General features: G+C 35.6%; 1 protein-coding gene and 1 non-coding gene across 4 annotated transcripts; one reads left to right on the forward strand and one right to left on the reverse strand.

Moving 5' to 3' along the window:
• Nucleotides 1-5,049: 5,049 nt before the first annotated feature.
• LOC147398374 (Glycosyltransferase family 29 (sialyltransferase) family protein) lies at nt 5,050-14,481 on the reverse strand. 3 transcript variants are annotated; one of them, XM_086447558.1, is made up of 12 exons: nt 14,234-14,481; nt 14,036-14,109; nt 13,243-13,332; nt 12,901-12,978; nt 12,479-12,579; nt 7,865-8,057; nt 7,689-7,779; nt 7,545-7,609; nt 6,860-7,014; nt 6,663-6,744; nt 6,261-6,370; nt 5,050-5,942 (listed from the first exon to the last, which is right to left on the reverse strand). In XM_086447558.1, the coding sequence occupies exons 1-12, from the start codon at nt 14,319-14,321 to the stop codon at nt 5,750-5,752; spliced, it is 1,320 nt and encodes a 439-aa protein (XP_086303684.1). In that variant the 5' UTR covers nt 14,322-14,481; the 3' UTR covers nt 5,050-5,749. The 3 variants fall into 3 exon arrangements, with proteins under 3 accessions (XP_086303684.1, XP_086303683.1, XP_086303685.1); XM_086447557.1 differs by having other exon boundaries at nt 5,050-5,945; XM_086447559.1 differs by lacking the exon at nt 14,234-14,481 and having other exon boundaries at nt 5,050-5,945; nt 12,901-13,006; nt 14,036-14,062.
• Nucleotides 14,482-14,550: 69 nt separating this feature from the next.
• TRNAK-CUU (transfer RNA lysine (anticodon CUU)) lies at nt 14,551-14,623 on the forward strand. The gene has a single exon. It is a non-coding gene; the product is annotated as a tRNA-Lys (tRNA).
• Nucleotides 14,624-16,347: the final 1,724 nt, after the last annotated feature.

The following is a 16,347-nucleotide window of genomic DNA, read 5'->3' on the forward strand; positions in this document are numbered from 1 at the left end:
GAGGGTTAGGAGAAACATTTTGTGGGAGCAGATATGTGATTGTTAAAGGGTAAGGGATTTTATTTTGAGGGTGTAAGGGTGATGCGGTATGGTTAGGAGGTTGAGGGAGGGTGGCATGAGGTGTGAGAAGTGGTACGATTTTGGCAAAACCAAAATTATGGGTAAAATTCTAGTTTTGATGGAATTAGACTTCTTTAGAAGAGTTTCTACAAGCTGAATTATGAGGAGAATTGTGAGAGGGATGGTGGGAATCCTTTGGGTCTTTATCTCCAAAAGTTTTCTTCCATTTCTCCTTCTTAATGGTGTTAAGAATCATGCCCTGAACACGGGACTAACATAGTCATAATTTTGTTGATGATTCTTTCTTCAAACTTCTCCAATTTGACTTCCAATTGAGCTTCTAGATAAGATTATGTGATAAAATCACTTTCACCATCTATCTTTTGTGGATCATAGCAAGAGCGTTGATATCACTTGACGTAGCAAAAACGTGTCAATCAATATATTCAATTGATAAACAAGCAATGGTTTGAAAGAAAATAAAACATGAAGCTAAAAAAGTAGTTAAAAGAGAAAAGATAATTAAATTAATTGATTTTCGGATTTTGAACTCCTTATATAGATAACTCCATCATAATAACTTGTAATCCTATTAAAATATCAAAAATTAACATTCATAATCTATGTATAACATAATACTAACTTTCTAATCCTATTAGAACTCAAAATGAAAATTTCTAAGCACTTTTAATTATGGTCTAAATAATAAAAATGAATTTAAAACAAATTCAAAACTAACAAGGAATTAAACTCCTAACTTAACTATGAAATAGAAATCATACTAAAAGTAAAAATAGAAATAGAAATAAAACCTAATAGAATTAGAAAATTACTTAGAACTATATATGTCCTACATCAAAACCCATTATCTTTTTAAGTCATAACTTGTAACCATTAACCAATACAATATAAAGTATGATTGCTAATGTAACACCCCGTATTTTTAACTTGTATCTCGGAGAGATCAGATAGTGCTAATTCGAGGAATATTCTAAAAAGAAAATTTAGAGTAAAATACCTAGATTATGCTATGTTTGTTGTTGTTGAAAAACGACTTTGCCATTAGTTTCAAAACAATCAAAATATATACATTAGCCTGTAAGCAAGTTCGAATTCGAGTTCGAAGGAAAAAGTTATAAAATCATCGAATTTTGTGTCAAGTGGGATCCAAAATAGTGAAATTTCATTAGAGCGAAAATCAGAGAAATTTGATGACACCGTTAGGTCCGCAACGATTATTCAAAATGAAATATTCATTCGTTATTTTTCGAGTCCGAATAGTAGAGTTATCGCCAAAACTAAAAATCATGAAAAGAAATTACGAGTTTACCCTCAAGACTCTTATTTAAAAGAAAGTTGGGTTCTTTTTATTCATTTATCTTCTTTTTAAAGAATCAAACGACAGCCACTTCCCAACCCAAGGGTTTCGACCCATTCCCATCAAGTTCTAACGCGAACGAGGCCGAGTTGAACTTTGACGAAGAAGGCAAGGTTGTCGGCCACGACGAGAGCTAAAACTTCACCATCTTTGGTTGTCCATTCTCATTCGTTTTTTCCATCCTCCATCAAAAACCAGCAGTAAGGGTTTTGATCTTACCCATTTGGAGTTCCACCTAGCTTGAAGAAAAGTGATCCATCGTCGTTGAGGGAGGAAAGACATCTCCATTGAGGGTTTCGCAACTAACCCGACCATTGGGCCCGGAAATCGTTTCAACCTCGAGTCCTTGTTGTCAACCTTTGATTTTAGAGTTAGTTAAGCGTGTCCAACAACCACAACCAAGTAAGGGACTTTCAATTCTTAGTAATAACCTTAGATTTCAAAAATGTGCATTTAGGTTTTGAAACAAAATTTATTGCTTACATTTAAATCGTAGAAAGTTGGTGTTTGATTTCAAATTCATGGTAAAAGTAGATGTTTTGATTATGTTTTATCAAATTTTAACAACAAACTCGTGGGTGGGTCGAATGATTCAAAGAGTGGAAGAAAAATCAGAAAAAGGAATCGAAAACTCGAAAGTTCGAGTGAGGATTCAGTGCTGTCGGCGGGAAGGGTTGGTGCCACCGATACCTACCGAAGGCGGATCGACAGAATCAGGGTTCTGCCACCGATGAACCCAAAGCTCGCGTGAAATTTTATGCTATCGGCAGGAGGCGTCGATCCCACCGACACCTGTCGAAGGCCATTGTGTCGGTTCCACAGACAAAAACAGTTCTCATCAAAACTAACTTCTGACTTTTGCCTTAACCTCCCCATTGCCTATACTTGATTTCCCACTCTTTATTTCATTAAAAACATTTAAGTAAATGTCTTTACTTTAAGTTCTTTAATGAAATTAAGGTTTTACCCCCCATTTCGGAACAATGAGAATGATTTCGAGATCCGAATTTCAAATGATCAAAATCCAAATTTTGGTTTCAAGAACAAAATGTAGATTTCGACGTTTTCGACAAATTTTCAAGATGTAATAACTTTCGCGTTATTTTGAATTAGGTTATAAAATTTATATGGTGTCAAATCTCGTGCTTGAGGCTTTTATTTCCAAAAATCTGTTTTCAATTTTGAGAACTTTGAAAAATTGAGTTTTCGACACTTAGCCAAATTTTCACCAGCTTTCCTTATTTTTAACAGCTTTGGTCATGTGCATCGCCGGGACCTCGTTTTGAATGAACCTTGATGGTTTTTTATGGAAAGACCAAAAATGACTTTGCAATGTTGAAAATTAGTGGTTTTATTTGAAAAGACGAAAAATGAGAATGTCGAGAGAATGGAAAAGGGGATGAACGGTAAAGTGTCAGAATCACACCCGAGGAGTGATGTCTGCATTTTACATTGTATATTGTATGTAGGTTGGTGAAATGATATCCAGGTTATTAATGAAAGGGTTGCATATTTATTTAATGATATCCATTGTTATTAATGATATCCATTGTTATTTATTTTTAAGCTGAGAGGGCCACAGTTACATGGTAGGAACTAAGTATCCATTCTCAATCCTGTTCTGTTAATTTCTCTTTTGTTTTAAATGAAAAATTTTACATATATATATATGTAGCTATTTTGTGAACGATTAAAGGGTTTGTGAATGCCTGAAAGGATAGTGCGTCACATCATCCGAAGGGGTGTACTATCTTGGGATGTACGGTAGGGACCACCAAGCTCATACGTGGTATGAGACATTTCTGAGAGTGGAGCCACAACTGGAATCCGGGTCCATTCCTTTCTTATCTTTACCAGTGAACGTGTATTGTAAAGGTGATCGTATACGAGTGGAGTGTTATTTTGGGAATCACATGCACGCCTGATAGGCATAGACGAAGATGATTAGTCAGTGATCACTAACAATTTAGTTGTAGTCAAACGTTCTGACACATCGAAAAAGACCCATTGCTTACGGTCACTTCAAACGGCCAGCCTGAGCCAGATAAATGGTCCCGCAAACGTAGTAAACGGCGACCAACCACAAAATCAGGAACTACGATGTTATTGAGAAATATCATGTCCCAATTGGGAACGATCCAGTCGTGAATCCCAACACTCAAATTCCATTACTCCACCACTTGTACTATGTATCTATTGTTATATTTCGAATTATAAACTGAAAAGCATGTCTATTATTTCAATGTTGTCAACTATATTTGCATAAAATAGAAAATGTATAATGAGTATGGATAATTGATACTATGTGTAACTTTTAAACTGTTTAGTTGCTCATCCCTACTTATATATACCAGTTAATCGTATTTTATTATGTAAAACCTTGCATGTATTAAAATGTTCAATATGTTTTATTCGATCATGTTTAGGGAGGGTTATTAGTAGGAATTGATTGTGGACTTACTGGGTAACTCTCGTTACATACCCTTTCCTTCCATTCTTTTTTAGTTGTAGAGCCTATGCTTGGGGAAGCAAGTGTTGAGCCATCAGTCAAGGAGTATCTGGTTGGTCAGATCGACGATCAGTATCCATTACCCAGTGAGCATTGGGATTACTTTCCATAGGAGTTTGTTCGTCTTAGGAGGTGTACATAGCATTTTGGGCCGAGTAATAGGGTTATGTTAGAGTGAGGATAAACTTTTATAATCCTATATATCTTTATTTCTTTTTGCGCAACTCTGACCTCGTTTATGATGTTCGTAAAATTTTCCGTCTTCCGCTTCTTATTCATTGTTGGTATGTTGCTTTATACAAGATTGTTTGAATTTGATTTATCAGGTTTGAGTTCCGTGAAACGCTAACATAAACAGAGGAGACCATGTCGAAATTTCGAGACGCCACCTAGTGCCTCGAGGTGGCCTTGGGATTTGTGTTAACATTTGGTGGGGCGCCACAGCTAAACTGCACCAATATCCTCCACTCTCTCTTTGTGTCACCATTTTGCAATAGAAATCCGCCAAAAAATAATAATAATAATAATAATAATAATCATATATTGTTCTGTTCCAACAGCTTGGGGAACATTAGCATTCTCTATAACTTTCAAAAATATCCTTAGAAATTTGTTACTTCATCTTACAATACGTAAATTAGATTATTTTGATACTTGATAAGGATATTTTTGTAAACATCAAAAATCTCAATTGCATTCAAAATTATTAATTTCCTTTATTACAATCATATTCTCATAGAAGTGATTATTACACCGGAACCAAAATTACAAGACATTAGACTTCAAAAGAAAATTGCTAAAAAGTATGTTGAAATAACACTTCATGTAGCACTAGTGTGAAAAAACCATAGAACCATCATCACTAGATATGAGTGGGATAAACCTGAGGACAATCGATGGTTGAATTACATACCATCAACACCTCCAACATCCTTACTGATTGCTGGGGTGGCCTGAGTCAATTGGCCTGAAACACAGGCGAATGTCGTGTGCCCACACAGACAACCCTGTTTCCACATGCATGCATGCACACACACACAGAGGCAACCCTGTTTCAAAAAGTATTACCAAACTCGATTTCAGTAAGGAGGGTGCTCAAGCATTATTTTTCTCCTAAAGAGTACTAAGAGGTATAATTTTATTCCCAACACTGAAACCACTTGTTACATTTTTGGATTAGTTGGACACAAACAAGCGACCTTGAAGTTGCATTGCAACGTGAACCAATTGATTGATGTGTGTTAAAATACACAAGACCACACAACAATACAGTCAAAATTTCTAATTTTCAAACTAGTTGCTAATTGTTCAACAAAATTGTGGATGACACTCCAAAAAAAGTATCCTTAAACATGATCATCAACCAGGACAATTCTGACAACGTTTTTTTTTTTCGATAAGTTCAATTCTGACAACGTTAGATACTCACCCAGTGAAATTGAACCTTGTCGGGGTCTTACATCCAAATACTTGATTTTGGAACAGATTGCAGAACAACATGTACGTGTTGGATGTTTTAGTTTCCAGAAAGGAAGTGTCGTACACCAAAGCTAAGCTCGAAGGTGCAAGTGTTCTAACATTTCTCAGCTAATCTTTAACTTGGCCTTTTCACACTGGAAAGCTCTCTAGTAATGAATGAAAAATGTAAATTTATGTGCACTTGAGGACTAAATCTTGAGATTGACAGGACTCTCCAGAAATTCCTCTAGAAGAACTTCAAAGAAACCCACCAAGGAGATGTCTCCACCAACCATTTCTCTCACAAATATGGTGCATTGAAACCTATGAAGCTTTCTGATGATTCAGATCCCAGGAATAGTGCAAAGCATCCCATGTCCAGAATTATGCTCCAAAGGGTACATGGTTGCACCTTTTACATACTTCTGATGCTCCATAGCAGCCTTTCTGAGGTCAGAAATCTTCTTAAAATTTCCTGTGTGTTGTTTCTTGATAATTGAACATGCAGCATGCGGGTTTCCCATCCCTGCTCCGACCCTCCTTCCAAATATCAGACAGAAAAAAAAAAAAAGTTGTTCAATACACATGTAATAGATGAAGACTATGAGACAATTCCATAACTTATTTATCAGAAAAAAAAAAAAAAATTGTCCCATCTCAAGCATAAAAGAGAGTTCAGTATATTATGTCATTCTAATTAACTAAGCAGAAAATGAATTTTTTCACTAAGAAAAGAAACACCCAACTCACATATAAGAACAAATGGTGGGTTTGAACCTCTTCTTTCATTCAACGAATGTTTTTTAAGTTCACAGAGTGAAATGAAGAAAGAATAACTGATGTTCAAATATTTACCTCAACAGTTTCTCCGCTGCAATTCTCGCGGCATTGAGTGTACTATGGCTTGGTAACCATTTCACGTCACGGGAAGAGTCAGCTCGCATAGGGGAGTGGATTTTGATGAGCTTGAGAGAACAAAAACAATTATAAAAAAAGAGAATTTTAAGATATAGGAATTAATAACAACAGAAAGGAATCATTTCCTGCCAACATTGATAGGAAGAAGCAATTATGTATATATGATTAGCATAGAAGGGAGCTGGACCCACCATTCAGTGGGTTTAGCGTAATAGATCTCCAAGGCAAAAACTTAAGACGATCCATGGCCTCTTTTTATATTCCTAGAGCTCAGTATTTCTAAATGAAGAAACAACTTTTGTACCCAAAAAATAAAAAAAGAATTCTGAAGAAACTTACTCCCAAACATTCCATCATTTGGTAGTACGCCCTACCATGTAGAGGAGTATGCCCCTGACGAGATTCTGAGAAATATCTGGTCCTAAGAAAAAAAGAAAGAAAGAAAGGCACCCAAGATGAGAAAAAAAAAATTTTAATTACTATAAGACTATGAGAATTATTGGCAGAAAAAGTAAACATTGACAAGTTTGCTTTACCATTCTTTATAACCAGGATCCACTGTGAAACCATACATATCAACAGATTCACAAATAGAGAGAGCGAATTCAAGAGCCTTGAGCCCTGTTCCTTTCGCAGCTGAACCAAAGGATGCACCTAGCATGAGATATACAGGATTCGGTATTGGGATTTCCTACAGAGGACAGAATCAAAATTGTAAACCAAAGAGATCATAGGCAGAGTGAAAGGCAAAAACCCAATTATCGATTAGGAGAAAAAAAGGACTCCCAATTACAATCAAAGAAAAAGAAAAAGAAAAACAAGCAAAAGACTAGGCCGATGAGAGCACTGTTTCGAGAGTATTTTAGAATTGCAATCCATCCAGAATAAAAAAGGACACAATTTGGCACTCTTTGTGTTACATACTGATATTCAGTTTACTTGGATCTCCATTATATGGATTGGCTAAGAAATGAAACCAAATCAAATTTACTGACTCAGTAAAACTCATTATAAATATGAAATAAGGCTGAAGTATCTTGAATTGAGTTAAAATTCAAAGGGGAATGATCGTCAATCATCCAAGGAATAGGATGGTAGTCTCTTATCCATTATCCAAGTGCAAGTTAATGAATTCTTAAACAGAGTCTGCCAGGCAATCTTTCATGGTTAAATGCAACATTAAGGATATCTTGAGTACATACACAAAAACAAAATACAAACCCGAATCATTTTGCTCATGATGTCATGAACTGTGGTTTTAATGATTAAGACCTCCTTCCCAGTTTCTGTAGAATGCAAAATCCTTTTAGCCCGCTTCTACTAGTGGTGAGACGGATTTCAAAAGAAATGGAATGTTTCGCATACCGTCTAACTCTGCAACTTTATCAAGTGCCTTGGCAGATCCCCTATTAAGAAGGCGAAATGTACTTTTCCTACCTACGTACTCAGTATAATTCTGCAGCATTAACAAAAGAGAAATAGAAAATTTAGGTGAAGAAAGAAAAATCGTAGCAATTCAAGCAAAAGGGAGGCTGCAAGACCTGTATTGGTGCACCATTTTCTCTGACAACAGCATCATAACCATCTATCTCCTCCCCAAACCTTGTTTTAAGAAGATCCCCTGAGTTACCTATCACAGCACATTTACCAAACTGCCGTGGAACAAATGGTGGTCTTTCAGGGAGTACTAAAGCAAGTTTCTCTAAGCAGAGTGTCTTATTCTGGCAGTGGTTGCTGTAATATTTAAACAAATAGTCAGACTAAGTTTGTCTGTAGAATTATTCCTACAGCTTTAACAGAGATCAATCAAATTGTACTAGTAACCATAGGGAAACCCTTCAACCTTAATCATCAATCTTGTTTTCTGGGAATGTTTTGAGAAGATAAATTTCAAGAGCTATTTTGAATTTTAGATTTTTTGAAGAACTTGTATAAGAAAATACAAATGTATACTTCAAATTTATTAAAAATATCAACCTCCAGTGAAAATATCACGATAATTTCACATGATTTAATAGGAGAATAAAGAGACCAATTTCAAGAGAGTTATCTACATTTTGGCAAGGATTCAAATTTCAAGCAATTCTTAATGTTTTTGAACTATCACAAAGTTTTCAAAAATATGGGAAGCATTCGTGAGAGAACTTTCCAAATAGTTGGAATCCTGAATGGACTCTACCTTTTAATTTAAATTTTTTATCATTATCTATATTTTATTTTTTGGTTCATGCTGTTGGAATAATTTTGGGATCTTGAAACAAATAAACCCGGTTCATCGAAGAAGATAGATATTTGAAAGAACTTATCAATTTAAGATTTGACTGAGGCATAGAGTAGTTGTTGCCCTTAGAACCAAATCCGCGCCCCTTTTTGGATAGTATCCACAGTGCAGAAGGACTAGCAGTTAGCTTCCAAGATTCAATAGTCACGTTCCTGCTGACTGTGCACTCAGAAATAGTAGGCCTACGACGAAGTCGATCAAACTACTAGTACTAACAGCATAAACTCGCAACGAATATTTTAGAAGAGAAGGATTTCAGAAATTTTGGTTTAATTTTCTATAGTCAACACTAAGGAATAGCTTTATTTATAGATCATAGGAGAGGCACAATGGTCCACTACTTAAAAGATAAAAAATGCACGAGCTTTTAATTGGGCCGTTATTGGAAAGTTTGAACACAAGACACCGTTAATCCAACGATTCAAGATCTGATGGTTAGGATAAACAAAAATATTAAATGTTTTGAGTAGCAAAATGAAACTTATCGAAAGCCCGACCCAACCCAGAGTATGTGTGGTAATGCAATGTGCGCATTTGCACACATTAAGGTTTTTTGGCAGGGTGCACCAAAACTCAATGGGTTGCAGTCCCATGGTGTCTTGGGCCCCAGTATGGGTGCAAGGCTCACTCCAATCCTCACTCACATCCAACCAAGAGGAAGAGTGGAAGCCTTTATAAGTTGAACTCAACTTTCATCTTTTTCTAATGTGGGACTAAAGATTTAAAGAATTCACTACAACTCTCAAAAGAAGCAAAACAAAGGGAATCTTTTGACTTTTCAACAAACACAAAAGGAAAAAAAAAAAAAAAGATAACTTTTTAACTTTAAATTTCACAAAAGAAGAAACCTACAAACAACTGTCAATGAATCACAACAATCCCCTACATGATTCATGGTTAAACTTGAATATGTGAAACTAAGCCTCCTAAAACTTGAACCCTTTAATGGGAAATTTTACTAGAGATGGAGCCAAAAGATGCTCTTTTTCCTTGAAACCTTGAATGTTGACTTTGTTCTCAAGGGAGGAAAACATGCAAAAACCAACCCTAACCTACAAAATTGGACTAAAGCAAATGGGATCTGCAGAAACCATACTTTGTCTTGCTTAGAGAACACACTTTATGATATATGTTGTGTGTACGATTTTGCTAAAGACCTTTGTGGGGAGGGGGGGGGGGGGCATTAGAAAAGAAATTTGTAACTAAAAATGTTGGCGTCAAAAATATGTGGTGAAGACATTCCAAGAATTTACAACTGTAGATGGGAAGTAGATTATGGACCAAGTGTAAGCATTTCAAAACATTTTTCACAAATTTATCTAAGAAGGCATTATATTGCCAAAACAATTTGTAGTTTCATCTCTAATTGAGGAATTTTACTAGTTTCAGCCTCCTAAGTTCAAGCCTAAGAAGATCTTAAAAAAGAGGGACCAAATACGAAGAACATTGTTGACTTTAAGAAGCCCAAAAATAGTTGTTTTGTATGTGGAAAACCTGGTCATCATACTGTTGAACGTAGGCTTAGGAAGACCAAGGAAAAAAAAGTGAATCATGTGAATCTGACAAAAACATATGGTGATAATATAATTGCAGTTCTCTCAAAGGTCAGTCTCGTGGAAAACTTGAAGGAGTGGATTGTTGACACAAGTGCTACAAGCCACGCGTGTGAAAATAAAAAGATGCTTACTCCCTACAATTCTGTAGGGGACAAGATGGTTTACTTAGGAGACTTGAGGACATCTCAAGTTGCTGGAAAAGGAAAAGTGTTGATAAAGTTGACTTCTAGGAAGACACTAGTGCTTACTGATGTCCTACATGTTCCTACCATTAGAAGGAATCTAGTATCTAGTTCTCTCTTCAAGAAAGTAGGTGTCAAACTTGTATTGAGCAAAAATGGGATATTTCTAAGAAAAGGGTATTGTAACGAGGGTTTGTTGTACTCAATTTAATACAAAGGACTAAAGAGAAGCTGCTGTCATGTTAGAGATTAAAATAACAAAGAAAGATGAAAGGTATATATTATCTCAAAGTCATTAAGTAGAGAGAGCTTTAAAAAAGTTTGGGCACTTAAAAGGATCAATGCCATCAGTAGTTATTCACTGTGATAGCCAAACTACCATAACCAAAGCTAAATCCATATAAATAATGGTAAGAGTAAACATACATGGCTTAGACATAATTTTGTCAGCCAACTGATGACAAGTGGAGTAACTGTTATTGACTTTGTGAAATCAGAAAGCAACTTGGCAAATCCACTAACAAAACTACTAACTAAAGGGTTAGTAAACAAAACATCGAGGGGAATGGGACTATGTAAATAATTAGGCTGTGATAAAAACCCAATCTACATGACTGGAGATCTTAGGAAGTAAATTCAATGGGTAATAACAAGTCCTTGAACTAATTGGTGAAGTACTAGTGAAACAAGCTCCTTGTCCCCTTCCTATGGTGTTAAGTAGTCCTTTTTCGTGATGAAATGAGAACGAACAAAAGTTCTGAATGAAGTCCATAGCCTATTTGGATGGTGTGTCATAGTCATAGAACACTCTTGATGGACTTACCTATGTAAATGTGGGAATGAAACAACTTCATATGAGGATTATGGGCGAGTACTCTAGAGTTGTAGAGCATTTATGATAAAATCTAAGATTCAACACATAGCCAAAAAGTGTCAAACTATAAGAACTTGACCAATCCTAGAAAGAAAGATATGTATGATGTATGCGGTCAACATATCACACTAAAAGGAAAAGGGTTCAAGTAACCTAGTTACACCAATTCCATGTAAGTTCTACTCATCTATATTAAGTATCGATAAAATCAAAAAGACATCAGCATTAGATATCCAATATTTCACGTTGTTCTCTTTAACTACGAATCATGTGAGGCATTGTTGTAATTCTTTGAATATGGATATTTGTAGGCTGATTTTTTGTGAAACTTCAAGTCAGTTATCTTTATTCTTTTGTGTTTGTTAAAAAATCAAAAAATTCATTTTAGTTTGTTTCTTTAGAGAGTCGTACAGACAACTATTTAAATCTTTAGTCACAAATTGAAAAAAGTCGAAACTTGAACTCAACATATAAAGGCTTCCACTCTTCCTTTTACTTGGATGTGAGTAAGGATTGAAGTGGGTCTAGTGTGCACACCCGAGGCTCAAGGCACTACAGGATTGCAGTTCATTGAGTTTCGGTACACCCCGTCGAAAAACCTTAATACATGCACACATTAATACGGGCTTAGGCTAGGGTTTGATTTTAATTTGAGCTTCTTTTTTGCCATCCTAAATCGTTGGATTAACAGTGTCTAGTGTTTCAACTTCCAATGACGGGTCAATTAAAAGTCCAAGCGTTTTTTATCTATAAGTAGCGGACTATTGGACGTTCCAAACAATTGTTTGCTTATAAGTGGTGGACCGCTGGGCCTCTTCTATGATCTATAAATAAAGATCGGCCCTAGGATTGAAAATATAAAAAACAAAAACCAATTTTTTTGAAATACTTCTCTTCTAAAATATTATTTATGAGTTTATGATGCTTGTATTACTAGTTTGATAGAGTTCATCGTAAGCCTATTATTTCCGAGTGCACGGTTAGCAGAATTGTGACTGCTAAATCTTGCAAACCAATTGCTAGACCTTTTGCACTGTTAATTATATCCAAAAATGGGCGCAAATGTGGTTTTAAGGGCAACAGCTTCTCCATGACTCAATCACATCTTAAACCGATAACTTTTTTCAAATCTTTGTCTTCTTCAATCTATTACTGAACAAGGTTTATTTTTTTCAAGATCCCAAAATTATTCCAACACATGGGTTGATTTTATCCATGGATGGACCTTTTCTTTATTTATATGTATCGATTATGTAGCTTACAGAAGTATGCCCTTATTGATCCTACGCCATGCATATTCCTCCCATCCCTTAGGTAATGCATCAATAAACTCCTTGGTAAGTATTGTTGTACTATTCCGAACCTGAGCAAATAAAACCACCAATCAAAAACCATAAACAAACAACATTTTAAAAAGCTCCCTAAGAGAAGTAGGTTGGTGAATGAATTCTACATGGGAACATTAATTGTGATGAAAATAATAAAAGAAAGAACAATCTTTATAATTTGACATAGATGGCTAGATTGCTAGTTGAATCAGGTGAGAATGTCCTGGATCATTTCATGTCTTATACTAATGAATCATGTCTTAGTACAATGACAACAGTTGGATGCAGGAGTTCATAGATGTCCCAAGTACATTCACATTGAATAAGTTACAGATGAGTGAGACCAACAAGCTTACCTGTTCCCATGTAGCCACGGCTTCACAAAGATTAAATTCATAAGATAAGCCTTCAATTTCTCCTGACTTGGGGTCCCTCTGTCGACATATCATGTTTCAAATGGAACTACATGAATAAGGAGTACGACTTGCTATTACAAATTACCATTGGGAAAATATATCATGAAAACACAACTAAAAGAAATGGATGGATGCCTTATGAAATTATGGTGTTGTGCTTTCCAAGGTTGCTGTCTAAGACACCTTGGATCTATCTAATATACCAGCTTATCTGTCCTTGTAAATAACATTAGAATATTAGAAATGAAGTAGTTGAATAAATAAGGAAAAAAAAAAACCTACCCACTTGGGAATGGTGTTACTAGGAAATTCTATAGTAACTTGGCAATAATCACTTCCACTCCGAGCTTGTAGACCTAACCCATTTGCACTCTGCACAACCACATCAAGCAGTAAATCCATCAAAACATTACTGCATTTTTCTACACACTGAACTTCTTTAAAAATTACACTATATGAAATGCAATAATGATCTTTTTGGTCAACAAAATATGAAAATGGGCATTTTATGGTGAAACCACAGAGACAACTCTCGAATTCTAGCAGATTGTTACCCAAGGTAAATGCCAGCAAAAATGAAGTAGCCCGACATGAGCAAATTAATTTTGGTTCAACACCTAGGGATGTGAATCCCAAGCTCCATATCAAACAGTCTCTATAGAACTTAATTTCACTACTCATCAATTACATTACAAGATACATAGCCATTCAATGAACAAGGCAAAACCCCATACTTTCTAACATCTCCCACTTAACCTCAAGCTTCCTTACAGTTTTAATGGTGTTCTTGTAGGTTTTTAAATTCAAATTTGTAATTCAGTGCTATATTGTTCTGATACTACTTGATTGTCATAATATTTGTCATTAGTATATCTTAAATTTAGAAAGAAACCTAAAAACTAATTACTCACAAACCTAATAGAATAACAATGAGCTGAGATAATGAAAATCGGGGAATTAACAGCTACGTCCAAAAAGATTCAACCTGACAGTAAACTCTAACTATAAGAAAAAAAAGAACATAATTCTTGATAAAACAGAGCGACATCAGTAATGGATTCATTCCAAAACTCACCACACACTTCTCGAAACCATTCTGCAGAGACAGCAAAGCATTCAAATCTTCATCCAAAAGCCTAGATTTCTCATCTGTACAGTAAATCGAGAGAAACAAAATCAGATCATCAATCATACTTCCGAAATGCAGATTTTTTTTGAGAGGTCGAAAAGTAGATCATGGATCTGAAAATTGAAAGAAGATAGAGAAATTTACAGAAATTTGAGACTCCAGTAATGTAGATGAGAATCGCTGCGAAACCTGATGTCAGAGCAAGTCCTAGACCGAATTGCAAGAGTTTCATCACTAGGAAATCAAAGATCGAACAATAAAAACGCTAGCTTTGGTGTTAAGTTCTTCTATTGGCGAGAGTTTCAGAGACAAGCCGAACCCTTCTCTCTCTCTCTCTCTCTACTGGATTCACTGATCTACAAGGAGAAGAAAGTGATGGATCCGAATCAACGACATAGTTTTTCAATACGGTTAAACTTTGTTAAGTATTATGTGCTTTAACCAAATTATTTCATAAATCAGCCCGTCTAGCTCAGTTGGTAGAGCGCAAGGCTCTTAACCTTGTGGTCGTGGGTTCGAGCCCCACGGTGGGCGTCCTCCTAACTTTTTATGGGGACCTACTAATTGCACACCACTCACAACTAAGTGCATTCTCACTAAAAACGTTTTCTTTTGCACTCCATTTGGATGATTGCACTTCAAAAATAATTTTAAAAAATGTTGCATTACCATGTTTTTATTTTTTCTTCTCATTCAATCATGCCCATACATAAAAATTATTGTCCGATCAATTATTTTTATAAGATATACTTGATTGTAAAATAAGCATGTTTACCATTCACGCAAGCCAAAAAGGAAAAGTTATAGAATGTTTTATAAGGCCTAAACCTTAAGGTTACTATAATGGAGTATGTAGAGGGATAAATTTGCAAGTTATAGAAGTAACAACGGGTCAGTAAACTATTTGAGATATTATCTGATCTCTAGGTTCCGACCTATTATCGTTCTGGTAGTTGAGATTCCCGCCTAGCCATCGTCACTCAAAAAACGATAAAAGAGAATGAGATCTCATAAAAGGAGACATGCAAATTTTTAGGATTTTCAGCACGATATGCAAGGAAATGTTATAATCTCAAGGATCCCCACTCTTCTTATCCAAAAATAGAAGGAGATAAGAGGAGAAACGTGAAAGATAGAAACTCTCACTCTATAAATAGAAGAAAGAACCACACCCAAATGTACGTGTTTTGACTCATTAAAACTCTGTCAAATTTTTTGTGGGATTTAAATTAGGCATTGGAAGCTCTATGTATCAGGCAACATGGACGATTCAGAGAAGATCCTATACACGAGAGAACGAAGATCTCGAGATGATCACAAAAATCGCTTTTACATAATACAATTAGTAAGTTAAAATAGAGGTTATTGTAAACAAAAAAATTAATAAAAATCTTATTTTCTAAAGTTTGTGTGCAACCAGCAATTAGTTAGTCCATTTTCAAGGTGTTCAGGTCGAAACTCTATATGATAAAAACTATGATGATGATATAGACATGCTCCCCCCTCCCCTTTTTTTATGTTGAGTACTTGGAAACTAATGACATGTCAAAACCACTCCTATATTTTGAAATTAATGACATTCCTCCTCGACCATAAGTTTTCTAAGTAAATTAATGGAAAACATATTCAAATGCCCTCATTTTCAACCTTTAAGTTACAAACCCAAAATTTTCTTCTCATATTCATAATATAGTTATACTATCAATATTTCACCTTGACTTAACCATCTCAAATGAGCACACTGAATATATTTTCAAGACAAAAGGTAGCAATTTGAAATTCATGTGCGGCATCAAAACAAGAGAGTGGATTTTTGTCAAAAATGATAAGTCACCAACTGTATGATCATCTTTGTGTAGACACCCCAATTTAAACAGGCCCCATTCGAAAGGGCCCAAAAACAACAATCTTTCAATAAAATTGGCCAACAGGCCTCAAAAGCCCGAATCACTCATGTAGACACCCCAATTTGAACGGGCCCATGCTCAAAAAGGCCAAAAATAGTAGTTTTCCAATAAACTTGGCTAACAGGCTTCAAAAGCCCAAATCATTGAAATGTAGCGCTTTCGTCAAGATTGAGGCCCCTAAGACCCCTTAAGGGTCTAATGGGCCCACAGGAAAAGGCTCGGCATGCTCCCATCTACCCCGTTCTATTCAAAAACATCAATTTTTGACAAAGTTGGCAAACGGGCCTCAGGGGCCTAAATCTTTGAAAAATGACATTTTGGATTGAACTGAGGCCCCTCAAAACCTCCAAT

The sequence above is a fragment of the Akebia trifoliata genome, chromosome 7 (genome assembly GCF_017979445.1).
Source record: "Akebia trifoliata isolate Shusen 1 chromosome 7, ASM1797944v1, whole genome shotgun sequence".
In the NCBI taxonomy this organism is placed as follows: domain Eukaryota; kingdom Viridiplantae; phylum Streptophyta; class Magnoliopsida; order Ranunculales; family Lardizabalaceae; genus Akebia; species Akebia trifoliata.